Source organism: Marmota monax, unplaced genomic scaffold, assembly GCF_021218885.2.
Source record: "Marmota monax isolate L192 unplaced genomic scaffold, Marmota_monax_Labrador192_F-V1.1 WCK01_AAM20220418_F8-fsc00019, whole genome shotgun sequence".
In the NCBI taxonomy this organism is placed as follows: domain Eukaryota; kingdom Metazoa; phylum Chordata; class Mammalia; order Rodentia; family Sciuridae; genus Marmota; species Marmota monax.
This window is the reverse complement of record NW_026695242.1, coordinates 5,423,491-5,450,771: the sequence shown is the minus strand read 5'-3', so window position 1 is coordinate 5,450,771 and position 27,281 is coordinate 5,423,491. Positions and strand designations below refer to the sequence as shown.

Below are 27,281 nucleotides of genomic sequence, written 5' to 3'. Positions count from 1 at the left end.
TCGCATCTCAGCTGGTGAAACCATAAAGTGATTAGGACATCTGAAAAAAACAAAACCCAAATTAATAAAATTCAGCGGAGATTTCTCGGGGACAGCCATGATAACAGAGAAAAGAAGAGCGCGCGCGCGCGGCATCCGGGTTCCTAAATGCATGCCTGATACCGACGTGGCAGAAGGAGTGGTTCAGCCCTGGAGCGTGGGGGAGGGACTTCCGGGGGCGAAAACGACGCCCCCCCTCGGAACCGGAAGTGGAGCCTGGGAGCCCTGACGTTAGGAACGAAGTCGAACCTGGATCTGGCGCCGGGTGAGGATTGGCATCTGGAGGTTCGGTGGTGGGTAGGAATGCAGAGGAGAAACCGGGGTATTACTGGCCAGATTGGGGTCCCGTTTTAGAAGGAAGGGAGGAGCCTGGGGACGGGGCCTAAGAAGAGACCTTTACCTCACGCATCCAAGACCCAGCATCGGTCCTAGACCCTGCCTTAACTTCCCGGCCCAGAATCTCGCTCCAGCTTGCTGCTCCCAGCTTGTCGAAGGGTGCTGGATGCTCGGACTCTAATGCTTAATGGACAAGACTTCTCATTGTGGCTTGAGAAGCTGCCTTGGCTTCACAATCTTGATCCTTGGCGCCCCCAGCCTCCACAGTTCGACTACTTTCAGAGTTCTAGGAAGCTTGCCCCGCCCCCTTGGGTTGTCACCCTCCACTGTCCACCTTGTATGGAGTCGAGACTGGAGGTTGACTTCAAGTTTCTGAGTGTGTTTGAGGAGATTGTTTTCTGGAGAACAAGCTTCATTCCTCCCGACTTCCTCCTGATTTTAGGAAGATAAAAGGAGGGGGACACCTCTCAAGTTTAGTGTCAGTGACCTGTGCAAGGTTTCAGATTTGGAAGACCAGCTCCCCAAATGGCTTTGAATTTAGAATTCTAGTTCAGGAGCAGCTCAACTTTTCTGTAGTCAAGATGGCCTTCTCTAGCAAAGGGGAGAGGCCTATTGTTCCACTGAGATACCTGTGAGGTCCCCTGCCTCCTGGGCCCCTTCTGCCTATAATTAGAAAGATAAGGCTGTTCAGAGTAGATATGATCAAATAGTCCTTTTCTTGGAAGGATACTTGAAAGACCCTTTAATTCATTCCTCTGCTGGGCAAGATTGTAGTAATTTTGATAGTGGCTTATATTCATAACAAGCACATAAGGAGAGCAGAAACAGGAGAGTTGGAGAAGTGCATTGGGATTTATGATACTTATAGTCCTCTGGTTGATATTTTTATGAAATCTTACATTGCCACCAATCCTTGAACTGTTTCTTTTGATTATGTGAAGATGTTCTTGTGCCTGAATGAACTCAGTTCTAATCTGTTACTTGCTAAAGAGTTTTCAGGTGTTCTTTACATTTGGTGATTTTAATACTTTAGTTCCAATGTCCATGTGCTGTTTTAGTGGAAAATCTGGGGTTAGAGTAGCATTTGGATTATTGCAGATTAGCCAAAGAATGTCATTTCTCTTAAATCAGTTACTCTAAAAGTTTGTCTTTTGAGGGGGAGGGATTTTAGATGGTATGTTTTACTGTAAGCCCCAGGGTTAGATTAAAAATGACTAGCACATTTGCCTCCCATGCTCAAGGCCCTGGTTTCAATCCCCAACACCCCCCCCCCCACACACACACACAAGCATATTAGAGGGTGTCAGTATTTGTTGAATGAATTGATGAGGTGATGCTGGAAAGATGAATGGAAAATGGAAACATTGTTTCATTTACCTGTAACATTATGGTAGTTCATCAGCTAAAGGACTCCTTGTATGACTAGACACTAGAAATCATCCACTGGGGAATGGAGGCTGCTGCTCCATTCTGATGGGTCTGCCTGAACTTGAAATGTATATCTTTTTGGCATTGAGGAAGCATGGGGTTCAAAGTAACAATCCTTGCTTTGAGGAGAAGCTGGGTGTTGGCTAGGAAGAAAATGACAGATCCTGTGTTAGTGTGGGAATGATTAAGCTGATCTCTGCCAGATAGGTGAATCTTTTTTTATCTCTGCTTCCTACCCTGAATAGTTGCTCTTTCTTTCAGGAGTTTGTTTTGACTAATTTATCTTTTGTCTCTCAAATAGGTGAGTCCAAGTCGGGGATGCTTTCATAATGAATGTGAACCAGTCAGCTGCACCTGTGCCGCCATTTGGGCAGCCCCAGCCCATCTATCCAGGGTATCATCAGTCTAATTATGGTGGGCAACCAGGGACCACAGCGCCCCCCACTTCCTATGGAGCCTATAATGGCCCGGTGCCAGGCTATCAGCAAACGCTTCCCCAAGGTATGTTTCCAAGTTTCTTTGAGCTAAGGAGGGGAATCAGCAGCTTCAGGTTGGATTATATTGCTCTACAAAGCTGCCTAAGGAGTTTGGGTGATGGGACTGAGGAACATGAAACTGGCTTCCTGAAACTGAAAGCAGTCTATCTTCCCTGTTTTTAGATGGATGACTGTTTCCACCTTCAGACATCTAGTGGGAGTACATCTTCCAGGTTCAATGGTAGCTCACTTCCTTTATGGCCTCCTTTGGTTGCATTGTTAAGAGCTAAATGGAGCTGTGTTCAGTAGCACAATGCCTGTAATCCCAACAACTCAGGAGGATGAAACAGGAGGATCATCAATTTGAGGCCAGCCTGGGCAACTTAGTAAGACTGTCCCAAAAGGAAATAAAAAGGACAAAGGATATAGCTCAGTGGTAGAGTGCTTGATAGCATGTGTGAGGCTCTGAGTTCAATCCCCGGTACCAAAAAAAAGCTAATGGTCATAGATCTTCCAGATCATGTTGACTTAAAACTCCCTAAAATCACTACTTCCTCATATTCATCTATATAGAGAGAGAGAGCAAGAGGGCAAATGTCTTTTGTTGGTCTGATGATTCTGTTTATAAATGACTCTGGCTCAAGTCTGTGTATAAATGATTCTAGGATGAAAAGTGTAGTATTTTTGCGCCTAATTTTTGGTGCAGGAACTATCTTTCTTCTAATGCCATTCCTTTTTCTTGGCTTGAGTTTCCTCCATTTCTTAGATATTCTCTAACATTAGGAAAATAAGACAAATTTGGTCCTGCATTAGATTCAGTGTTTGTTTTGAAGTGCTGTGGATCAAACCCAGGACCTTGAGTATACTAAGCACATGCTGTACCACTGAGATATGTCCCCAACCCCCAAAACTTGATTTTTATATTACTTTTACTTTTTAAATTTAAATTTTATTTTATATTACTTTTTCAAGAATAGTATGTACTTTACAGATTATCCAGAGGGCCTTTTGGAAGGTAGATCTTTGATTAGGCTAACTGAGGACTTAAGATATGCCAAAATATTTGTTTACTTTTTGTAACCAGGGATTTGGTACCCAGGGATGCTTAACCACTGAGCCATCTCCCCATCCTTTTCTTCCCCTCCACTTTTTGGGTAGGGTGCTGAGGATTGAACTCAGGGGCATTCAACCACAGAGCCAGCCCTATTTTTTGTATTTTATTTAGATACAGGGTCTCACTGAGTTTCTCCAGCCTCCTTTTTAAATTTTATTTTGGGACAGGTTCTTGCTAAGTGCTTAGGGTCTCATACTAAGTTGCTGAGGCTGGCCATGAACTTATGATCCTCCTGCCTCAGCCTACTGAGTTCCTGGGATTACAGGTGTGTACCATCATGGCTGGCCCTATTTATTCTTTTTGAGGAAGTAAATTCCATGAAGGTATATGGAAAAACAACAAGGCATCAAGGAGGCATAGGTAAGATTTGGAAAATAAATGAGGTATTACCATTTTAATCATACTGTGAAAAAGAATCTAAAGTAGTAAAATTAGATGTCAATTTTTTCTCGGGGGGCAGTACTAGGAATTGATCCCAGGGGTGCTTTACTACTGAGCTATATGTCCAGCCCTTTTTAAAATTTGTTATTTTGAGACAGGGTCTTACTAAAGTTGCCCAGGTTGATCTCCAACTTCTGATTCTTTTACATCAGGCTCCTGAGTTGCTGAGGGTATAGGTGTGCACCACCACACACAGCTATGTCCCAGTTATTTAGAAGAACCTTATTCTTGGTTTGGACTTTGACTGGAAAGAATCTCCCTTTGCTCTTGACTTATCAACATGATGTTTGGCTTTCTTTCAAGAGATAGCTTTGTTATTGAGAGGAAAATTTAACTAGTTCTGTTCTGGTTAGTGAGCAAGTTCCATTAATCAGTTAAACCTATAGGCTGGTTCTATAATGTCTAATCTTTACCCAGGGCAAAGCCAAAGGAGAAATAAATTGTTTGACCAGGGGTCAGCAACTTTTCAGAAGTGGTTTGCCAAGTAACTGATCCCTGTTTCTGCATTTCATATTGGAAGGATGGCTAAGGGTAGTAGAAGTAGTTTTGATAGCAGCTCTGATGGAAGGATGGAGTTCAGCTTTTGTGAGGACATAGGTGGCAGCACTAATGGGAGGAGAGGCCAACTCTCCTGACTAAACCCTTGGGCAGGAGCAAGGTCTCTGACCTGTGAAAACAGTCCTGAACCTTGTGCTGTTGGAAGCTTCTACACTAAGAAGTGGATGAAAAGGATATACTTAGGAAAAGTACAACGTATGAAGAAGAGGGTGATAGAATAGTCTCCCTAAAAGGTGCCTTCCTTGGAGCAAGGATATACATCAGACGTCAGTGGTAGAACATTTGCGTAGTATGGATTAGGGCCCTGGGTTCCATCTCCAGCACTGAAAAAAAAAAAAGGAAAAACAAAAAGGTTCCTTTTAAATTTTTTTTTTTTTAGTTTGCTCTACTTAGTTGTACATGAATGCATTTCAATTCATTGTACACAAAAAAAGATGCTTTTCTTTACAGCCTAATTAAGTATATTATTTGGTTATCTTCTGTACCACCTTTTTGATATATGCTCTAACTTTCGAGTTCTAGAGTAAGATCTTTTTCAAAAACTTTTTGTCTAGGGTAAGAACATTAGGCTGGGTGCCGTGGTACCTGCCTGTATTCCCAGCAACTCTGGAGGCTAAGCAGGAGCATTGTAAGTTCAAAGCAAGCCTCAGCAACTTAGTGAGGCCCTAAGCAACTTATTGAGACCCTGTCTCAAAATAAAAAATAAAAACAGCTGGGGATGTGGTTTAATGGTTAAGTGCTCCTGGGTTTAATCCCTAGTACCAAAAAAGAACATTATGCTGTCTTGGGTTTAGTGGGTAAGTGTAGTGATCATAGGAAGGCCCTACATTTTTTTGGCTCTGGCTGCAGCTTCACCCTAGTTTATCTGTCTGGCAGAGTACAAGCTTTCTATTGGGCATCCACGTTCAGAATACTACTGTAGCTGGAGTTTCATGTTTTTGGTTTGTTTGGTGGTACTGGGGATTCAACTGGGGATTCAACCTAGGGTTGCTCTACCACTGAGCTGGGTCCCTAGTCCTTCTTATTTTTTGTTTTGAAACAATGTTGCTAAGTTATGGAGGCTGGCCTCAAACTTGCAAACCTCCTGCCTCAGCCTCTTGAATATCTGGGATTATAGGTGTGTGCCATGAGACTGGTTTGGAGTTGCATATTGATGGTGTCCTTTTCACTGTGCATTTGTGGTATTAGATCAGTGAAGGTCTGACATTATTGATTCTTACTTTGCATTCCTAGCTCAGGGAGGGGGAGAAAGTTATTTATTTCCCAATCACTTATTTTCTGTCCTTTACCCTCAGGTGTGTCAAGAGCCCCACCCTCCTCAGGGGCACCTCCAGTCTCTACAGCACAGGCCCCATGTGGCCAGACTGCATATGGCCAGTTTGGCCAAGGTGATGTACAGAATGGTCCAAGCTCCACCGTTCAGATGCAAAGGTATGTATATGGGTTAACATAAAATTGGTTTGATGAAAGTGGACAGGTTAGGAATATATGAGGATCTATTTCTTTCCTTTTTTCTTTTGCCTTTCTCATAGATCCCTTTTTACCTTTCTCATATATCTCTTTATTTCTTCCCTCTACCCTGTTGTATTTTGTTATTTCAGATCACAGGTGTTGTTGATGTCCAACCCTGTGTATTATTGAATAATTGTTCTTTTGCACATTTTTCTTTTTCTGTGAACATAAGTCTCCTCCCCATCCCCACTGGTGATTGGAACAGGGCACTCTACTACTGAACTACATCCCTATCCCCCCCTTTTTTTTAATAGTAATTTTTTTTTGTTTTGGTAATTATAGATGTCTTTATTTTTTTATGTGGTGCTAAGGATCGAACCCAGTGCCTCACACGTGCTAGGCAAGTGCTGAGCCACAGCCCTAACCCCACCATCTCTTTTTATTTTTTACTTTGAGACAGGCTCTCACTAAGTTGCTTAGGGCACCACTAAGTTGCTGAGGCTAACCTGGAATTTGTGATCCTCCTGCCTCAGCTTCCCAACTTTTGGGGATTATAGGCATGTGCCACTGTGCCCAACTCAGAATATCCATTTTTAGCATTGAACATAAACATGGATAAGGCAAACAAATGGGATACATAGATGATAACAGGTGACAAATATACTTAAAGATATAAAATAGGGGGAGGTGGGGATATAGAGGATGACTGATGAGGAGATGGGGATATAGAGGGTGACTCATGAGGAGGTGGGAACTTTTTTTTTTTTTTTGTACTGGGGATTGAACCCAGGGGTGCTTAACCACTAAGCCAGATCCCCAGCCCTTTTAAAAACTTTTTAAATTTTGAGACAGGGTCTTGCTAAGTTGCTTAGGACCTTACTAAATTGCTGAGGCTGCCTTTGAACTTGTGATTCTCCTGCCTCAGCCTTCCAAGCTGCTGGAATTATAGGCATGTAACACCAGGCTGGGCTGGTAATTGTTTTAAATATGCTGGTCAAACTGGGTGTGATGGCTCATGCCTGTAATCTCAGTGATTCAGGAGGCTGAGGCAGGAGTATCACAAGTTTGAGGCTAGCTTCAGCAATTTAGTGAGGCTCTAAGCAATTTAGCAAGGCCGTGTCTAAAAATAAAAATTTTGAAAAAGGGCTGGGGATGTAGCTCAGTGGTAAAGCACCTCTGGGATCAATCCCCAGTTTAAAAAAAAAAAAAAATTCTGATCAAAAGAAAGATTCTCTGAACTAATTTGAGATTTCAGTGAAGTGATGAAATTCTGGGGGAAGAGTTTCTTAGAGGAAAAACCAAGTGCAAAGGCTTTGAGGCAGAAGTTAATATGGTGGACATGTTGAAGAGCAAGAAATATCAATGTGTGGTAGAGCCCTTGTCTAGCCTGCTCAATGCCCTGGCTTTGAACCCCAGCACTACAGAAACTAAACAACAAAACAAAATATAATGAGAGGGGAGCTGGGGATGTAGCTCAGTGGTAGAGCACTTGTCTAGCATGGTCAAGGCCTGGGTTCGATTCTCAGTACTGCCAAAAAAAAAAAAAAGGAGAAAGAATAGTAGTGAGGTAGGAGATAAGCCAGGAGAGTGTGGTATCCTGAAACCAATTAGAGAGAATATTTCCAGAAGGCATTAGAAGAATTAGCTTTGTCGATTACTGCTGAAAGATAAGATGAGAGCTGAGAATTGAATGTTGTGATTTGGCAAGGTTAGTATTATTGGTAAGTGTGGTTTCAGCAAAGAGCTGAAGAAAACTGCCTAGTTGAAGGGGGTCAAAAAGTTTCAACTAGCAGTAGATTACTATAACCTGAAAACCCCTTTTTTTTTTAAATTTTAATATTTATTTTTTTTAATATCTGGCGGACACAACATCTTTGTTTGTATGTGGTGCTGAGGATCGAACCCGGGCCGCACACATGCCAGGCGAGCGCGCTACCGCTTGAGCCACATCCCCAGCCCCCTGAAAACCCTTTTACTAGTCATCTTAGAAAGGAGAAAAAAAAATTAGAAACAAAAAAATTTTATTTTGAGGGGTGCGGAGGTGTATACCTGTAATCCCAGGGTTTCCAAAGGCTGAGGCAGGATTCCAAATTTGAGGCCAGCCTGGAGAACTTGACAAGACCATGTCTCAAAATCAAACCAAACAACAACAAGCGGGGCGGGGGGTGGGGTGGGGGGAGAGGCGCAAAAGAAAAAGTGTTGGGAGAGACACACACACACACACACACACACAAAAGAAAAGAAAAAGGGTTGGGGATATAGCATAGAGTAGTTGTAGAGAACTCCTGAGTTCAATCCTCAGTTCTGAAAAACAATTTTTTCAAGTTCATAGATCGGTTTTTAGAAAGTGAAATACTCAAGTTCCAGAAACCAAGTGAAGACTGAATATCAAAGTAACTTGAGTAAAAAATATGATTTTGAAAATCCAGAGATTTCAATTTAAGCAGGTGCTGGGGATGAGAGAAGAGTTCTAGGACTTTCCTGAAAGTCCTAGAATTGATACCTTGGAATTGATACCTTGCTTAGGCAGTTTGTGTTTGGACTGTACCTTCCAAGAACAGTTAGACTAGGAAAAAAGTTTGTACACTGGCAGAAGATAATAGGAAGCCCTGTTTTTCTTAAGTTGGTATTTGATGAGTAGGGGAAGAAAAGTCTTGGGACTGCAATTGGACATGAAGGAACATTTGGGGATAATAAAAATATTCTAAAATTGGATTCTGTTGGGTCATTGTAACTACAAATTTACTAAAAATCATTGAATTGAACATTTAAAGGTATGGAAATTATGCCCTAGTAGTTTGTTTAAAATTTTGATCTTGGGGCTGGGGATGTGGCTCAAGCGGTAGCGCGCTCGCCTGGCATGCGTGTGGCCCGGGTTCGATCCTCAGCACCACATACAAACAAAGATGTTGTGTCCGCTGAAAACTAAAAAATAAATATTAAAAAAAAATTCTCTCTCTCTCTCTCTCTCTCTCTCTCTGTCTCTCATTCTCTCTTAAAAAAAATAATTAAAATTTTGATCTTGGGTAGTAATATTGATGAAGTACCTTCCAGAAGCTAAAGCAAAGCAACCATACTTCCTCAACCCAGGCCATAAGGACTTCTCAGAGGAGGAAAAGCAATTGATTAGAGTTAGTAGAAAGTAATAGGGGACAGCAGATAGAATAATACTTTGTAAACATTAAGGGAAAATAGTTGTCAACTTTGAATTACATATCTCATTAAGAGAAGGCAGGTAAAGATATTTTCAGACTGAGTTGACAATGTCATAGACTTGGTTGAAAAACTATTAGGAGCCGTGTGGGGTGGTGTCCATCTGTGATCCCAGCGACTGGGGAGGCTGAGGCTGGGGGATTGCAAGTTTGAGGACAGCCTCAGAAACTTGGTGAGACCCTATCTCAAAATAAAAATAAAATGGGGTTGGGGATGGGATGTGGCTCAGAAGTTAAATGCACCTGGGTTCCATTCCCAGTACCAAAAAAAAAAAAAAAAAATCAATCAATTAACTTACTAGAGGAGAGACTTAGAATAAAAAGAAAAATAAACCTAGAAAGAAGGCTCTTTAAAGAGAAAAAAGAAGTTGAAGAAATACAGATGGAACATAGATGAATTCTTTTGTAATGCTTAGCTAAAAGGGGAGCAAAACTTTAAGGGGGATGTGATATTATTTGGTTGGATTTTTTGAATAGTTTTATTGACATATAATTCACATATCATGCAGTTCACCTATTTGAAGTGTAAAAGTTCAATGAGGTCTTTTTTAAAAAATATTTATTTATTTATTTTTTTAGTTTTAGATGGGCACAACATCTTTATTTTATATTTATGTGGTGCTGAGGATTGAACCCAGCGCCTCACGCATGCCAGGTGAGCGTGCTACCACTTGAGCCACAACCCGAGCCCCATCAATGAGTTTTAATATATTGCAATTAATTTTCATTACAGTTAGTTTTAGGACATTTCTACCATCTCAAGAATAAACATCATAGCTGGGCATGGTGGCACATACCTGTAATCCCAGCAGCTTGTGAGGCTGAGGCAGGAGGATCGAAAGTTCAAAGCCAACCTCAGCAAAAATGAGGCACTAAGCAACTCAGTGAGACCCTGTCTCTAAATAAAATACAAAATAGGGCTGGGGATGTGGCTCAGTGGTTGAGTGCCCCTGAGTTCAATCCCCATACCCTCCTTCCCTGCAAAAAAAGAAGAAACATCATATTATTTTTTAAAAAACATTTTTTTTTTTTAGTTGTAGGTGGACACAATACCTGTATTATTTATTTATTTTTATGTGGTGCTGAGGATTGAACCTAGTGCCTTCCTTGCACATGCTAGGCGAGCGTTCGTCCTCTGAGCCACAACCCCACCCCCGAAACTTCATATTCTTTAGGTATCTGGCTACTCCTATTTATTCCTCCATTCTCCCATGCCTCCAGTCCTAAGCAGCTGATGTTTTACTTTCTATCTCCATAGATTCCGGATTCTGGATTTAATAGGAATAAAATTATATATGACGTGATTTTTCTTTTTTTTTTTTCTTTTTTTGGGTATCGGGGATTGAACTCAGACACTCGACCACTGAGCCACGTCCCCAGCCCTATTTTATTTTGTGTTTTATTTAGAGACAGGGTCTCACTGAGTTGCTTAGTGCCTCGCTTTTACTGAGGCTGGCTTTGAACTCATGATCCTTCTGCTTCAGCCTCACAAACCACTGGGATTACAGGCTGTGCCACTCTGCCTGGCTCTGTGACTTGATTCACTTAGTATAGTGTTTTTCTTCTTTGTGGTACTGGGGATTTAACTCTGGGGTGCTTTACCACTGAATTACACCACCAGTCCTTTTTTATTTTTTATTTTGAGACAGGTCTCACTTTCAGGGCCCCACTACATTGCTAAATTGCTGGGATTACGGATGTGCCCCAGCTTGTTTTCTTTGAGCAGGGTCTGGCTAAGATTGAACTTGTGACCTTGTACATGCCAGGCAGGCACACTACCATTGAGCTATACCTCTAGCAGAGTTGGTTATTTTTCTGAGATGTTGGTATGTTTGTAATGATGAGAATAATCAGAGAGGGAGAGGTTGAGGGAAAAGTGCATTGGAAAGGCAAGTGAGGAAATGAAAAAGACATTTACATATAATATACACATAGCTTGTGGGCTAGGGGGATAGCTCAGTTGGTAGAGTGCTTGCCTCACATGCACAAGGCTCTGGGTTCAATCCCCAGCACCACACACACACACACAAAAAAAGAATATATACACACACACAAACACACACACAAGCACACATAGCTTGGGCTGTACCTCGGAGGCAGGGTGGTTGCCTAACATGCGGAGGCCCTAGGTTCTATCTCTACCGCTGCCCTCCCTCAACCCAAAAAGTATCTACAATATATAAAGAACTCCTACTAATCAGAAAGAAAAAGATAATCCAGTTGAAAAAAAGTAAAGGATGCTGGGGCACAGTGGCACATGACTAATCCCAGGGATTCTGAAGGCTAAGGCAGAAGGATTACAAATCCAAGGCCAACCTGGGCAATTTAGTAATACCCTGTTTCAAAATTAAAAGATAAATGAAATTATAGCTCAGTGCACTTGCCTAGCATGATGAAGGCCCTGGATTTAATGCCCACTACCACAAATAAAGAAAGAAAGAAAGAAAGAAAGAAAGAAAAGAAAATCCCTAATATCTATCTATATGAAAATGCTTAAAGCCAGGCATGGTAGCACAAGCCTGAAATCCCAGTGGCTCGGGAGGTAGAGGCAGGAGGATTGTGAGTTCAAAGCTAGCCTCAGCAATTTAGCGAGGTGCTAAGCAACTCAGTGAGACCCTATCTCTAATAAAATACAAAATAAAATACAAAATAGAGCTGGGGATGTGGCTCAGTGGTTGAGTGCCCCTGAGTTCCAATCCTTCTACCCGCCCCCAAAATTGCTTAAGGGCTGGGGTTGTTGCTCAGTGGTCAAGCATTTGCCTCACATTTATGAGGCCCTGGGTTCAATTCTCAGCATCACATAAAATAAATAAATAAATGAAAATAAAGATTTAAAAAAACAAATACTTAAGCAGCCAGGCGTCTGCCTGTAATCCCAGCAGCTTGTTTGGGCTGAGGCAGGAGGATAGTGAGTTCAAAGCCAGCCTCAGCAAAAGTGAGTCACTAAGCAATTCAGTGAGATCCTGTCTCTAAATAAAATATGAAATAAGACTAGGTATGTGGCTCAGTGATTGAGCACCCCTGGGTTCAATCCCCGGTACCATAAAAAAAAAATGCTTAAGCAAATTGTGGCATATTTATTTAGAGGAATAATATTTAGTCATGAAAGGGAATGAATTATAGCTAAAGGGAACATCATAGATCATTTTCATAAATGTGGTTGAATAAAAGACAGAAAAACCAAAGAATATGTGTTTAATTATTCCGTTCATAAAAGCTTAAAAAAAAAAAAAAACCTGATAAAGCACAACTGTACTATTGAGGAATGTACTAAAGACCAGAGGATGATTTTTTACAAAGTGATGAAAGTAGTTTCTCCTGGGAGAAGGGCAAGGGTTTATGGAATAGATGCATGTAGGGCTTTTGGATGCTGATACATTCTATTTTTTGACTTGGTTTTTGGTTATATGAGTGGTCATATTATAATTACTCAACTGTACTGGTATGTATTTTGTACTTTTTTTTCTATTTATAGTATATCTCACAATTAAGTTGGGAATCAGGTCTAGTGCTTAGTTCTAGTTTGGCCTGCTTACTTTTACTGTTTTAATTACCTATACACTCTGTATTTCTCATTGTTTTGCCATAATACTATATTAAAGAACCCAGAAGCCAGGCGCGGTGGCACATGCCTGTATTCTCAGTGGCGCGGGAGGCTGAGGCAGGAAGATTGCAAGCTCAAGGCCAGCCTCAGCAAAAGTGAGGTGCTAAGCAACTCAGTAAGACCCTGTCTCTAAATAAAATATAAAAAAGGGCTGGGGATGTGGCCCAGTGGTTGAGTGCCCCTGAGTTCAATCCCTGGTAACCACCCCTGCACCACCACTGGCAAATAGAAGAACCTTGAGATGCTTTATAAATCATAAAGGTATGATTTTGTATTTATTTATTTAGGTACTAGGGATTGAAACTGGGCATGCTTTACCACTGAACTAACCCCAATTCTTTTTACTTTTTATTTTGAGGTAGGGTCAAAATTGGCCTTGAACTTGTGATCTCCTGCCTCACTTTACTGAGTTGCTGAGATTAGAGGCATGGATGATCACACTCATCTATGGTTTGTTTTGTTTTGTTTTGGTGGTGCTGGGGATTGAACCCAGGGCCTTGTGCATTGTGCATGTGAGGCAAGCACTCTACCAACTGAGCTATATACCCAGCCCTGATTTTTTTTTTTTTTTAATATTTTTTAGTTGTAGATAGACACAATACCTTTATTATTTATTTATTTATTTATTTTTTTAAGAGAGAGTGGAGAGAGAGAGAGAGAGAGAATTTTTTTAATATTTATTTTTTAGCTTTTCGGCGGACACAACATCTTTGTTTGTATGTGGTGCTGAGGATCGAACCCGGGCCGCACGCATGCCAGACGAGCGCGCTACCGCTTGAGCCACATCCTCAGCCCCTATTTATTTATTTATTTTTTGATTTTTTTTTTTGTAGGATACAATACCTTTACTTTATTTATTTATGTGGTGCTGAGGATCAAATCTAGTGTCCCCTGAATGCAAGGCAAGCGCTCTACCACTGAGCACAACCCCAGCCCCATCTATGATTTAAAAAATAAAACAAATGTGCTGTCTAGTATCATGCAAGTAGCCAACAAGATGTTGCTTGTTAGACCCAGTCGGAAAACTACTCAGTTTATGTCTTTTCTCTAGTCCCTTCCTGGGACAGTTCTCAATTATTCTCTCAGTTAGTACAGAATGCCAAACTCAGCTGATCTGCTGCTCTGATCTTATGCTTTTTTTTTTTTTTTTTTTTGGTAATGAGGATTGAACCCAGGATGTCTTATCACAGAACTGCATCTCCATTTTTTTTTTTTTAAAGAGTAAAAGAGTAAGATTTATTTAAGTGAGAAGAAAAGAGACAAAGCTCCTGGATGGCAAGAGGGGGCCCAATAGGGGTTGCTCCAGTCCTTTTTATTTTTTATTTTGAGACAGGGTCTTGCTAAGTTGCTGAGGGTCTCCTAACTTGCTGAGGCTGGCCTCAAACTTGCAATCCTCCTGCCTCAGCCTCCTGAGTTGCTATAATTACAGGTGTGTACCACAACACCAAATTGATCTAAAGAATATGTACTAGTTTAAAAGTTGAAAAATAAATTGTATTTGTTTGATTTCACATTTGTTAAGAACTCATATGCATGTGCCTTTCCTTTTAACCTCTTCAGGGTTCAGATTACAAAACTGAGATGGTTTGTTAACAAAGGATTGAGGCAGAGGAGGTGATAATTTAACTAGCAGATTAAATAGTATTTGACCAAAGGGTGCTTAACATGTTTTTGGAATGAACCTAGATAAAATAAGATTTGTCACAAATAATCACAATGTAGATAATCAGGAATGTAATTTACTCACAGATATACAAGTATGCCATACAAGAACTCAGGATTAGTGATGCCAGAAAACAGTATAGCTTCCCGAATGGTATGTAGCTCCGGCTAGCTTTAAAGGATAGCACAGCCCACTAGTCACCTCTGTTTTCCTTCTTTTTACAGGCTCCCTGGGTCTCAGCCATTTGGTTCCCCATTGGCCCCTGTGGTCAGCCAGCCAGCTGTGCTTCAGCCCTATGGCCCTCCTCCAACAAGTGCACAGGTGACTGCACAGCTGGCTGGAATGCAGATCAGTGGTGCTATGGCTCCAGCCCCTCCCCCTTCGGGGCTGGGCTATGGTAAGTAGCAGTGACCATTGGAGCATTGCTGTCTCCTTTTTAGAGGTATTAGTTTCTGGGAGTATACCTGAATCCCTTTTATTTTCTGTACCTCTGAGCCCCAAAAGATGGGACAGTCATACTTGTGCTTCTTTTATGGAAAGGGAAGTGATTTACTGAGCAAGGACACAGAAACACTGGCCTCTGACTCAACCTCTTCTTTTTCTCAGGCCCACCAACGTCACCGGCCTCAGCCTCAGGAAGTTTCCCTAACTCTGGTCCATATGGCTCCTATCCTCAGGGCCAGGCTCCTCCCCTTAGCCAGGCCCAAGGTCATCCAGGGGTGCAGCCTCCCCAACGATCTGCTCCACCACTGGCCTCCAGCTTCACACCCCCAGCTTCAGGGGTTCCTCGGATGCCTTCTATGACCAGTCCACTCCTGCCTGGACAGGGTTTTGGGGGGCCCCCAGTGAGCCAGCCCAACCATGTATCCTCACCTCCTCCTCAAGCTCTGCCCCCAGGCCCCCAGGTGACTGGGCCCCCAGGACCCCCACCACCTATGCACTCCTCTCAACAGCCAGGCTATCAGCTGCAACAAAATGGTGAGTTTTTCCCAAGGTCTATCAAAGAAGCCAAAGGCCTCAGCTTTTCAGGTGTTTTTTAGTATTTGTTTTTAAGTGGTGAACTAGATGGATTACTTCAGGGTATCATTACTAGGATGTGAGGTTTATAAGACATTAGTGTTTCTTTTAGTTCAGATAGTGTCATCTTTCTGTGAATGGCTTCCCCAGGGATTAGTGTTTCTTATAATTCTATGTTTATAGAGTCTAGTCTTTTCCCCTGAGTCCTTAAGAAGATATAAGAAGGGGATTTTTATTTTTTTATTTTTTTGTTATTGGGAATTGAACTAAACCCAGGGGGCACTTTACCACTGAACTATGTCCCCAACCCTTTTTATTTTTTATTTTGAGGTAGGGTATTGCTAAATTGCTTAAGGCCTCCATAAGTTGCTGTGGTTGGCCTTCAACTTGTGAACCTCCTGCCTCAGCCTTCCAAGTCTCTGGAATTATAGGCATGCACCACTGCACCCAGCAGGGAGGGAATTTTTGAGTTCATTACCCCGTGCCCTTGTATTTCAGGTTCCTTTGGACCAACCCGGGGCCCTCAGCCCAATTATGGAAGTCCTTACCCTGGAGCACCCACCTTTGGCAGTCAACCTGGGCCTCCTCAACCACTGCCTCCTAAGCGCCTGGACCCTGATGCCATCCCTAGCCCTGTAAGTAGATGCTCATATGGTCCTGTGAAATGGGTTTGTGTCTGCAGATAAGCAGGTTGACCTAGATGACCTTTTGCTTAGCATTTTTTCTTAATTTTTCCATTTCATTCATCTTCTTAATAGGCCTAGAACCTAGATATGATTTTTGATTCTTTGAACTAGAACCTGTAGTTCCAGAAATCTTTTTTTTTTTTTTTTTTTTTTAATGGTACTAGAGATTGAACCCTGGGGTGCTACATTTCCAGCCCTTTTTTATTTTGTGACAGGGACTCGATAAGTTGCTGATACTGGCCTTGAACTTGTGATCCTCTTGCCTCAGCTCCCAAGTTGCTGGGATTACAGGCATATGCCACTGTGCTTTCTAAGTTCCAGAGATCTTTGAGAGCAGTTTTATTCCATAGCTGCATGGAGAAGGAAGGGAAGCCAAAGTGGAGCTCTGGGTTGAGGGATGAGTTCTGTTACTGTTGGGCATACATGGTCATCTTTGCTCTTCTGTGGAGTAGTAGCTGGGTCTTGTCCATATACCTAGTAGGACAGCATTCTTCCTAATGGTTAGAGCAGGTGAGGATTATCTGATATTAGGCGTTCAGAGCAGGAAAGCTGCACTGGTTCCTCTCTGCTCCTACTTGGACAGTGTTGTATGAGGAAGCCCACAGTACTTATGGTTGATAGGCCTATGCTGTATGTATGGGGAAAAGTGATCTATATTGTAGAAGGACAGTGTGTGTATAAAGTCTCAATGGGGAAGCTGCTTCTCCCAGGAAGAGGGTGAATCTCACCCTTAGAACCATCAGCAGAATCCTCAGGCTTTCCTTATCAGATTCAGGATAGAGGCTGGGGCTATATTCCCCAATAGGGTCCACTTTATAGTCCTGTCTGTAACATTGCTATGTCAGTTACCTCACCATGCTTAGCCATTGTCATATTCCATTCTGTTCTCTTCCCTCTTCCTTTGGGGAATCACTATGGCTAAGGGTGACCTGGAAGGATGGAGTAGCTCTCCTATCTTTCCCCCCCTTCACAGTCAGAAAGAGTGTGATTGGATGTGAGGGAGGCTTTTTTCAGAATAAGAAGAGTCCTTAAATAGAAGGTTTGGCCTTTTAGAGGGAGTATTCCTCATCTTCCTTAAGGTTTCTCCCATTTAGTCCTTCCTTGTAAACCCTGCTTGCTTCCTATTTGCATCCTTATCTTCTATATCATAGTTTGAACTACTGCAGCCTCTTTATTGGGCTGGAGAGACTCAGAATTTCAAATCTAGAGGGGGCCTGATTTCAGCAGTCTGATTTGGGCTCCAGTTGTTCACATCTAACTCATCAGGGTTGAGAGAAGTAATATCTGCCTCTTGTTCTTTTGTCTCCCTGTATTCCCCTGCTGCCTTTATTATTAAAACACTAAAAGCAACTCAATGAGCTGCCTCCTCAGCAGAAAACCAGGCACAGAATAGACCCTGATGCCATTCCTAGTCCAGTAAGTGCAGGGGGTGTGTGTGTGTGTGTGTGTCATCCCTGTGTTAGTGCCATCCATGCATGCCTGTGACCTCATCTTCACCTCATCCACCATATCCATCCCTGTTCATACTTTTTCCTTTGCCCTTCTAAATTCTTACTTTTATAAGCTGAAGGATATGCATGCCTCGAGTCACCACATAAGGAAGAGGTAGCAAGCTGTTAGCAGTACCTTGAGTTTGGGATGGTAGAAGGTCAGGCTGTAAGGGTGGATCCAGATGGAATGTTAAGCTTGGGTTTTAGTCCTGCTTCTGGCTCTTCCAGGAGCCTGTGTGTGACACGTGATGGAACAGGACAAAGTTAAGTGGTATAATCTTCCATTTTGGGTTTAATTGGTCTGCAGCCTGTTGTGGAGAAACATTTGGGTAGGTGGTTATAATATATAGGTTCATCAAATCCCAAACTGGTATTTCTTAGAGGGGAAGGGATTGTTTGTTTGGAATGTGTGGGCCACTTTCTTATCTGGCAAGCCTTTGAATTTGCTATATTTCTAAGCTTCACCCTTTTTGCTGTGGGATAGTTTTATTTGCCCTTTATGTTTTCTGGCTATATCAAACTCATCTTGAAGTAACTTATCAAAGGTCACCAACCTACACAAGGGTCTGGTTACCAGCTTTGCATATGCATATTTTTCCCCCTTCACTGTGTTTGTCAAAATATGGGGGTGAGGCTTGAGCTTTAAGAATTGGATATTTATTCTGTCCTCCCATATACACATTGATGCTTACCTGAAAGGAAGGCAGCATCTGCTTTTTTACCTTACCTGATCATTTCTGGCTGTTTAATTCTCTCCTCACCCTGTCCCTTGTTAATTTCATTGAGTGTAGAGTCATTCCAGGTAGATTCATTTTTACATGGTTACTGCCATCTGTTTTCCTGCTCTAACTCAACATATCTTGGGGAGGATCAGGGATTGGGGAGGTTTGGTGGGGATGGGAGTAGACTCTAACCATGTTTGACGGTCTGTGATTAGAGCTAGAGTGGGAGGAATAAGAGGGTATTCACCATTGACTGGGGGCCAGGGGCGATTTATCAAGAAGCTCATATTTAGTGTGGCCTGCCCAGCATCTTGTTGCTGGCTATAGAGTGAAAGATTGGCATTGTGGCATTTGATATGTTATCTAGGAGAGCAGGCCTGTGCATGAGGTGTTCTTGGCAAATCTGCTAATTGAAAATAGCCTTTTTCCTGGCACTCTGGGACCTGGCACTTCATTTTCTTCTATCACTTCACTCATTTCACTTCTTCCCTGCAGATTCAGGTCATTGAAGATGACAGGAACAACCGGGGTTCAGAGCCATTTGTTACTGGTGTACGGGGCCAGGTGCCACCCTTAGTCACCACCAGCTTCCTGGTAAAAGACCAAGGTGAGAAAGGTGTTAACTCCGCTCTATGGGGGCCTTTTGTCCAAGGTTATCAGTTTGTAGATGGAGTTTTTGTCAGTCTGTAACCAGAGACCAAGTCCTTCTGGTAGGGAAAAAAGCCACCATCAGCTCTAGCATTTGTGGAGGTGATGGGGTGAATTATCAATGGAGAGCTGGTAACTGGAGGGCTCTTGTAATATGACTCATGTGAGACCATCTACCTCCTCCTTCAGGGAATGCAAGTCCCCGATACATCCGATGTACATCCTATAATATCCCTTGCACATCTGACATGGCAAAGCAGGCTCAAGTGCCCCTGGCAGCTGTCATCAAGCCACTGGCAAGGCTGCCCCCAGAGGAGGTAAGTCAGGGAAGGGGCTAGAATATAACGAAAGGGAAGGAGGGGGAATAAGGCTTCTTCCTAGATGTGATTCTGACTGTCATGATAGAATAAATCTTGATCGGACAGGAGGGGCAGTATCTTTAGTAGCTTTCTTTTCCAGGGCTTATTCCTGGAGAGAATGATGGGGATGACAGAAAAAGTTTGAGAAGTTGCCATGTGGACCAGGGTTCATGGGAGAAACAAACCATATGAAAATAGGCAGGACCAACTTGTGGGGTGAAGACATCTGGATGAAGGAACCTCTCATTGAATGATCATCACCAGATGATGTGAAATACATAATTCTAGTTTTTTATTTATAGGCTGGCCTGTCACCCCAGATATATAAGACAGTATGTAAGAGACAGGTACATTAGGATCCAGTACTCCGTCTCTTACCTGGCTTGGCCCCTGATCTGTGTCACTCAGTACCTGGAACCAGCATAAAAAAGAGCTAAACAGCTGAACTTCTAGACCTTATAGATAACTTTATGTTCATTCTTTACTTATCTAACTTTAGAGTTCTCTAAAACTTAGAAACTCAAGATTCAGTTTGTAGTCTGCTTCTTTCTTTGTCTTCTTTTGTTTTTCTCTTCTCTTTTTCTGAGTCCCAGTGGAGATGGTTGGACACTGGTCTCTTATCTCTTAGGTGATATCTGCCTGAGACATCAGTAGGTATCAAAATTCTACTCTAGGTGAAAGGAGAGAAGTGTTATAGATACTTAGGGATAGAAGCAAGAGTCAAGATCCTATGGCAGGAGTGGAAGGGAATGAATATAGGACCAGAAACAATAATCTTGGATATCTTTGGCTTTCTGTGGCAACCCTTGGCTTGCTGTGATTAATTATGCAGTCCTTTTTTTTTTTCAAAAAGAAATTCATTCTGAAATGGGGAGTAAGAAGAGGGAACTATGAAATTTAGACTCAGGGACATTTTCCTTTGGTCAGTACCCTCAGTCATTTGTCCTCATTCTTTTCCACTGTACTCCTTCCCCAGGCAAAATATCTGAGCCATGTCCCTTCTCCCTCCAGGTTGTTCCTCCTCATCTGTTGCCTGAACCCACCATACATACATGTCTGAACCCACCATAGCTTCCCTCCATGTCTGAGCCCCTCCCCTTTGCTTCTTAGGCTTCGCCATATGTTGTGGACCATGGGGAATCTGGCCCTTTACGCTGTAATCGCTGTAAAGCATACATGTGCCCCTTCATGCAGTTCATCGAGGGAGGGAGGCGCTTCCAGTGCTGCTTTTGCAGCTGTATCAATGATGGTATGTCCGTGGAGGCTGGGATTCAGGGGGAAAGTCTTGATTGCATCTCATTGTTCTCTTTCTAATTAGATAGATGAGAGTCCCTTTTTCAGGAGCTGGGGAAGTAGGGCATATGTTGGGGCATTGGAGTGATATGGGGCAGCTCAGCTAGGGCCAGATGTACTAAGTTTGAGAGTGGACCTTTGAGTAACACACTGCATACTCCCCACAGTTCCCCCCCAGTATTTTCAACATCTGGATCATACCGGCAAACGTGTGGATGCTTATGACCGTCCTGAGCTATCCCTGGGCTCTTATGAATTCTTGGCCACTGTAGATTACTGCAAGGTGAGGGAAGGTAGCAGGGGAGGAGCAATGGGTGGAGGATAATGAGACAGCTCAGAATTGCTGTTATCATTTCCCTTACCCCTTTGTTGTCCCCTTTCTTGCCGACTGCTTTCTGGTCAGCTGGCTTCCTTACCATACCCTTCTCTCCCTATTTCCTTCCTCTGCAGAATAATAAGTTTCCTAGCCCTCCTGCCTTCATCTTCATGATTGATGTTTCCTACAATGCCATCAGGACTGGTCTTGTGAGGCTTCTCTGTGAGGAGCTCAAGTCACTGTTAGACTACCTACCTAGGTGAGAGTAATGGAGCTGAGGTGTTTCCTTTGGCGAATGGTGGGTTTTGGGGAAGTTGACTGAGCAGATGAATCCAGATCTTATGAAGTTATGGATGGTAGAGAAGGTGCCAAGTCTGGGTAACAAATATTGCCATCCACAGGGAGGGCGGGGCAGAAGAATCAGCAATCCGCGTTGGCTTTGTCACCTACAATAAGGTGCTCCATTTCTACAATGTGAAGAGTTCTTTGGCCCAGCCACAGATGATGGTTGTATCTGATGTGGCTGACATGTTTGTGCCACTCCTGGATGGCTTCTTGGTCAATGTCAATGAGTCTCGGGCAGTCATCACTAGGTAAGAGCCAGATTGTGGGGGTGAAAAGAGAGTGGGGAAGGCCAGGGAGTTGGGGTCAGTAGGTGGACAGGGACTGTGGCTTCAGGAGTTTCAGAGTCTGGAGGCCAGATGATTCTTATTTCCCATTGCCTATCTCTTTAGCTTATTGGATCAGATTCCAGAAATGTTCGCAGACACAAGAGAGACAGAGACAGTATTTGCCCCAGTTATCCAGGCTGGGATGGAGGCTTTGAAGGTAATTGTTAGAGTTCTTGGTAACCTCCTCTGCCTTGCTTTTTTATTCTTTTCTCTGCCTTACATTCCTCTCACCATCTTTACCCTCTGGGATACAGTCTCCATTTCTTCAGTGATTGGTGACTGTCCAGCAAGTCAACCTTTCTGACATAGTTGGTGCTTAATAAATGATAAGGGAAGGAATAAATGAATAAAAAATGAAAATGTAGTGCTGTCTTCTTTCCTAGGCTGCTGAGTGTGCAGGAAAGCTGTTTCTGTTCCATACATCCTTGCCCATTGCGGAGGCCCCAGGGAAGCTGAAGAACAGAGATGACAGGAAGTTGATCAACACAGACAAGGAGAAGGTGTGGGACTGGAAGGTGGGGGGAGGACTTTTCAGTAGAGGGAAAGGTGATGACTCTTCCCAGTGTCTTTTGTGTGTGTGTGATACTGGAGATTGAACCCAAGGCCTAGCCAACCTGTTTCACTACTTCCACATGTTTCTATCCTGTCCCAGTCCAAAGCCCTCTGTGGACTCTTTTTTTTTTTTTTTTTTTTGGTAGTACTGGGGATTGAACCTAATGACACTTTACTACTAAGCTACATCTCCATTTTTTATTTTAACACAGGACTTCTTTAAGTTGAAAAGAACTTGTGATCCTCCTAACTCAGCCCCCCAAGTTGCTGGTATTATAAGCTTGGGCCAATGAGCTGCCTCTTAGCCAATTTATATATATATATATATATATATATATAAATATATATATATATATAAATATATATATATTTTTTATATATATAAAATATATATATATATATATTTTTTTTTTTTTTTTGAGGCAGGATCTCATTAGGTTGCAAGGCTACCTTGAACTTGTGATCTTTCTGCCTCAGTCTTCCAAGTAGCTGGGATTACAGGCAAGCACCACTGTGCCTGGCTTTGCTTTTTTTTAAACAGAACTTTGTACTACTATTGTAAATTCCTAGGCAACGCTCTGAAGTCTTACAAGTATTTGAGTATACATATTACATATATTCCCTTAAAGAGGGAAGAGCTGAGAAATTTGAACATTTTTTCTGCTCCTCCCCAGACTCTGTTCCAGCCCCAGACAGGTGCCTATCAGACTCTGGCCAAAGAGTGTGTGGCCCAAGGCTGCTGTGTAGACCTCTTTCTCTTCCCTAACCAGTACGTGGATGTGGCCACGCTCTCTGTTGTGCCCCAGCTCACTGGTGGCTCTGTCTACAAATATGCTTGCTTTCAGGTATGGTGTGGAATTCTGGGTGGCATATGGCAGCAGATCTTAGAATGACTGCTTACATATGGAGTGGCTTCTGAGCCGCTGACTCATTAATAGGAATTGTGTTAGAGAGATGTAAAGAAGGGAGCTCTGGAAGGGCAAGGTTAGGAGCAAGGTCTTTGCTGTCAGTACTGGGTTGATACTCTGGCCCCACCACATAATAGCGCTGTTAACACAGGAAAAAATTTATTATCCCTTTTTTTTGTTCTTTCATTTCTAAAATGAAAGAACATTTTAATACTTATTAATTAGGATTTATCCACAGAATGAAATAATCATATGTAAAGCACTCTGTGTGGTACCTGGCATGTAGTCAGTGCTTTAAAAGTATCACTATTATCAATATCATTGTTAATCATCTTCACTGTTATTGTTATTATAATTAAGCAGGCTTGTGGAGTGGAAGGGGTACAGGGAAACTGCAGGGTAAGTTATATGGTTAGTGATATGACTCTGGGCCTGGGCGACTGCAGGTGGAGAATGATCAGGAACGGTTCCTGAGTGACCTGCGTCGTGATGTACAGAAGGTTGTTGGCTTTGATGCTGTGATGCGGGTCCGGACAAGCACTGGTCAGTCCTGGTTTGAAGAGCAGTTGGGGGGTTAAATCTGAGAGGAAAGCGTGTGGCACCTGTCACAACCTTTAGTTGTGACCCTGTCTCTATGTGGCCTCAGGTATCCGTGCTGTAGATTTCTTTGGAGCATTCTACATGAGCAACACAACAGATGTGGAGCTGGCTGGGCTAGATGGGGACAAGACAGTGACTGTGGAGTTCAAGCATGATGATCGGCTTAATGAAGAGAGTGGAGCGCTCCTGCAGGTGGCAAGCGGGAGGCAGGGGCTAGGGAGGAAGTACTAGGTGAGGAGCAGGTAGAAAGATTCAAAGAAGCAGCTGGGGGAGGGTTGGCTTATACCTTTTCTTCTAGTTTAATGATGTAGCAAAGGGACAGTTTTTCAGAGGACTTTTGTGAGGGAGGATGTGAGTTTCCCCTTTTTCTTCCTCTAGTGTGCCCTGCTTTATACCAGTTGTGCAGGGCAGCGTCGGCTCCGCATCCACAATCTGGCCCTGAACTGCTGCACCCTGCTGGCTGATCTGTATCGGAACTGTGAGACTGACACACTTATCAACTACATGGCCAAGTTTGGTGAGGATAGGCATAGGGCAGGATGGGATTGGGGCTGAGAGAAAGGCCCAAGATGGTCAACAATTCAACATTCCTGGGTAGGTCTGATGGTGGGAAGGCTCATATGATGTGGCTGACCAGTAACTGCTATTCCCCCTTCTCCACCCAGCATACCGGGGTGTCCTGAACAGCCCTGTGAAGTCTGTGCGTGACATTCTTATCACACAGTGTGCCCAGATCCTAGCCTGTTACAGAAAGAACTGTGCCAGCCCCTCCTCTGCAGGACAGGTGGGGCAAACATGTCAGTGGAGGGGTTCTTGGGACAAAGTTTAACACTTAGGAGGAATTTTTCATGATCATTAATTTTATTCCAATAACTCCTCAGTTGATCCTTCCTGAGTGCATGAAGCTACTCCCAGTTTATCTGAACTGTGTGTTGAAGAGTGATGTCCTGCAGCCTGGAGCTGAAGTCACTACAGATGACCGTGCCTATGTCCGACAGCTGGTTACCTCCATGGATGTGGCTGAGACAAATGTCTTCTTCTATCCTCGCCTCCTGCCATTGGTGCGATTGAGGATTGGGGTGTGAGACGTAGCACTGAGATAAGGGCCTTGTAGAAGAAGGAATTTTGGGGGGGCTGGGGTTGTGGCTCAGAGGTGCAGCACTTGCCTAACATGCGTGAGGCACTGGGTTCAATCCTTGGCACCACATAAAAATAAAATAAAAGAGGGCTGGGGATATAGCTCAGTTGGTAGAGTGCTTGCCTCACATGCACAAGGTCCTGGGTTCAATCCCCCTTGCCACCAAAAAAAATAATTAATTAATTTAAAAAATTTAAAAAAGGATATTGTGTCCACCTATAACTAAAAAAAAAAAATTAAAAAAAAAAAGGAGGAGGAATTGGGGGTGGGAGAGTAATAGTATCTCTGTTTGATACTAAGGAATTTGTTTTAAGTACATTTCACACTGAGAATTACAGAGTGAGTGGTGTCTAGGGGCTTATCTTTTTGAGTTCTGTGTGTATGTGTGAAGGGGGCAGGTATGTCTTATGTTCCTTGGTAAATTTTTGCCCCCTTCCTTTTGTCTAGACAAAATCTCCCATTGAGAGTACCACTGAACCACCAGCAATCCGAGCATCTGAAGAACGTCTAAGCAATGGCGATATATATTTGTTGGAGAATGGGCTCAACCTCTTCCTCTGGGTGGGAGCCAGTGTTCAACAGGGTGTTGTCCAGAGCCTTTTCAACGTCCCTTCCTTCAGTCAAATCACCAGTGGCTTGGTGAGGACAAGGAGTCATGGAGAATATGGGTGTGGAAATACATTTTGTGGTGTGAGTGGGAGCCAATAAAGTTAGTGTGTGGGGCCCCTTGCATAACAGGGAACACTTATGGGGAAAGGAGGGTACTGTCAATCTTTACTCAGGCTCTCAGTTAATGCATAAATCTGTGTTGCCCCCTTCTTGACTGAATTATGAGTACTTCATCACAAGGAGGAATGGCTTTTGTGTTACAGAGTGTTCTGCCAGTTCTGGATAATCCACTGTCCAAGAAGGTTCGAGGCCTCATTGATAGCTTAAGGGCACAGAGATCACGGTACATGAAGGTAACACTTCTTTGAAGCCTCTTATTTTTCAATTTTTTGTGGTACTAGGGATTGCACCTGGGGAGCTCTACTACTGAACTACATCTCTAGCCTGTTTTATTTTTTATTTTGAGGGTCTCACTGAGTTACTGAGGCTTGCACTGTGAACTTGGAGATCCTCCTGCCTAAGCCTCCCAAGTAAATGGGATTATAGGCATGAACCACCATGCCTGGTTAAACCCTAAATTTCTTGTCAAGTCCTCACCTGGAAGTGGGGTGGGGAGTGAGTGAGTGATTAGATCATGAGATTTCTAGGCATGCTTCATTCCCTTTGACCCTGCATTCTGGCCATAGCTTATCGTGGTGAAACAGGAGGATAAGCTGGAGATGCTGTTCAAGCACTTTCTGGTGGAAGACAAGAGCCTGAGCGGGGGAGCATCCTATGTGGACTTTCTCTGTCATATGCACAAGGAGATTCGGCAGCTACTGAGCTAAAAGCAAATGGGTAAACGGCATAGGGTCCCAGGCCAGCTTCCAGAAAGTATCCCAGGATGGCAGAGAAATTGGGACAGTTCCATATCTTATAAGTCATGTAAGCTGACCTCAGTCTCTTTGGGGGGAGGGGGAGATATAAGGAGACACCTTCTTTCTGGGCTTAAGTAATCCTACCACTCTGTCATGTCCTGCTGATGGAAGGTGCCCCTATCCCCTCACTCTATCCTCCTTTTCCTGCTAATCCTGTCGTAATGAATGTAGTTTTTCATTTTACTGTATATGATTCGGTGTTGGGGGTTTGGAGGCACCCAGACCCTGGCAATATTTTGTCCCTTTGGACCAGCCTCTGAGAGGAGAGGGGCAGGCAGGAAGGAGTGGGGATCCCAGGTTACTACAGGGGGTGGCTAATTCAGCTCAGTGTCATCAACTTCCTATATTAGGGATAACACATACAGATACACAAGAGCTGGGGTACAGACCATAGGTGGTGGAGAGAAAAGTGGTTGGTCCTTCTTGGGCCTGGAGGTCAGCAGCCAAATCACAATTATTGAGGGTGGTTGATTAGCTTTCTCTGCTTCCGCTGTTTGTGTTCTCTCCCTTGCAATGACTGGTGATTACTTCATGGATAGAAGCACGTTGTCAGAGATGAATAAGCCTGGGAATTGAGTTGCAAAATATGTTTTCACCTGGGAGAGGTACCAGCCTCCTTTTCAGCTGGAGAGGCCTCAACACTGGATGGTTCTGTAGGGAGCCTGATCATCAACTTGCAATACCTCACAGAGCCAGCCCACATCCCGCTCACCTTCCACTGGCAACGCAGCTTCTTCAAGCCAGGGGTCGTTGGGGAGAGACAGGTGGCTGAAGCCCTGTGCTCTTTCACCAGGACACCACTTGGGCTTTGGGATTGACTGGCTGACAGTTATCTTCCAACCCCAACTGGCTGGGGCAGGACAAGGGCTAGTATTGAGGGTTAGCCAAGCTTGTCTGCTCCCAGCCTGGGATGCCCCTGCTCTGGACCTCTCATTTCTCTTCATTGGTTTATTTTTCAATGCATCTTTAATTTGTAAAGAAATAAAATAAGATGTAACCAGTAGCCTCATCTTTACTAGCAATGTCTCTTCT

General features: G+C 43.2%; 1 protein-coding gene across 2 annotated transcripts; it reads left to right on the top strand.

Moving 5' to 3' along the window:
* Nucleotides 1–175: 175 nt before the first annotated feature.
* Sec24c (SEC24 homolog C, COPII coat complex component) lies at nt 176–27,252 on the top strand. Of its 2 annotated transcripts, none has more exons than XM_046419752.2 (23): nt 176–304; nt 2,105–2,304; nt 5,688–5,823; nt 14,548–14,720; nt 14,930–15,301; nt 15,839–15,975; nt 18,734–18,845; nt 19,076–19,203; nt 20,356–20,494; nt 20,706–20,821; nt 20,989–21,113; nt 21,256–21,447; nt 21,589–21,682; nt 21,909–22,025; nt 22,752–22,922; nt 23,432–23,528; nt 23,632–23,777; nt 23,964–24,102; nt 24,251–24,369; nt 24,467–24,646; nt 25,171–25,362; nt 25,596–25,685; nt 26,019–27,252. In XM_046419752.2, exons 2-23 carry the CDS (start codon nt 2,133–2,135, stop codon nt 26,157–26,159), a joined length of 3,288 nt encoding a protein of 1,095 aa, XP_046275708.1. In that variant the 5' UTR covers nt 176–304; nt 2,105–2,132; the 3' UTR covers nt 26,160–27,252. The 2 variants fall into 2 exon arrangements, with proteins under 2 accessions (XP_046275708.1, XP_046275709.1); XM_046419753.2 differs by lacking the exon at nt 176–304 and adding an exon at nt 313–332.
* Nucleotides 27,253–27,281: the final 29 nt, after the last annotated feature.

Excerpts from the sequence above, each read along its gene's own strand:
- Sec24c (XM_046419752.2), top strand. The coding sequence starts at position 2,133 with ATGAATGTGAACCAGTCAGCTGCACCTGTGCCGCCATTTGGGCAGCCC. Across the intron at positions 15,302-15,838 it reads CTATCAGCTGCAACAAAATG|GTTCCTTTGGACCAACCCGG; the intron begins GTGAGTTTTTCC and ends CTTGTATTTCAG. Across the intron at positions 24,647-25,170 it reads ATCCTCGCCTCCTGCCATTG|ACAAAATCTCCCATTGAGAG; the intron begins GTGCGATTGAGG and ends CCTTTTGTCTAG.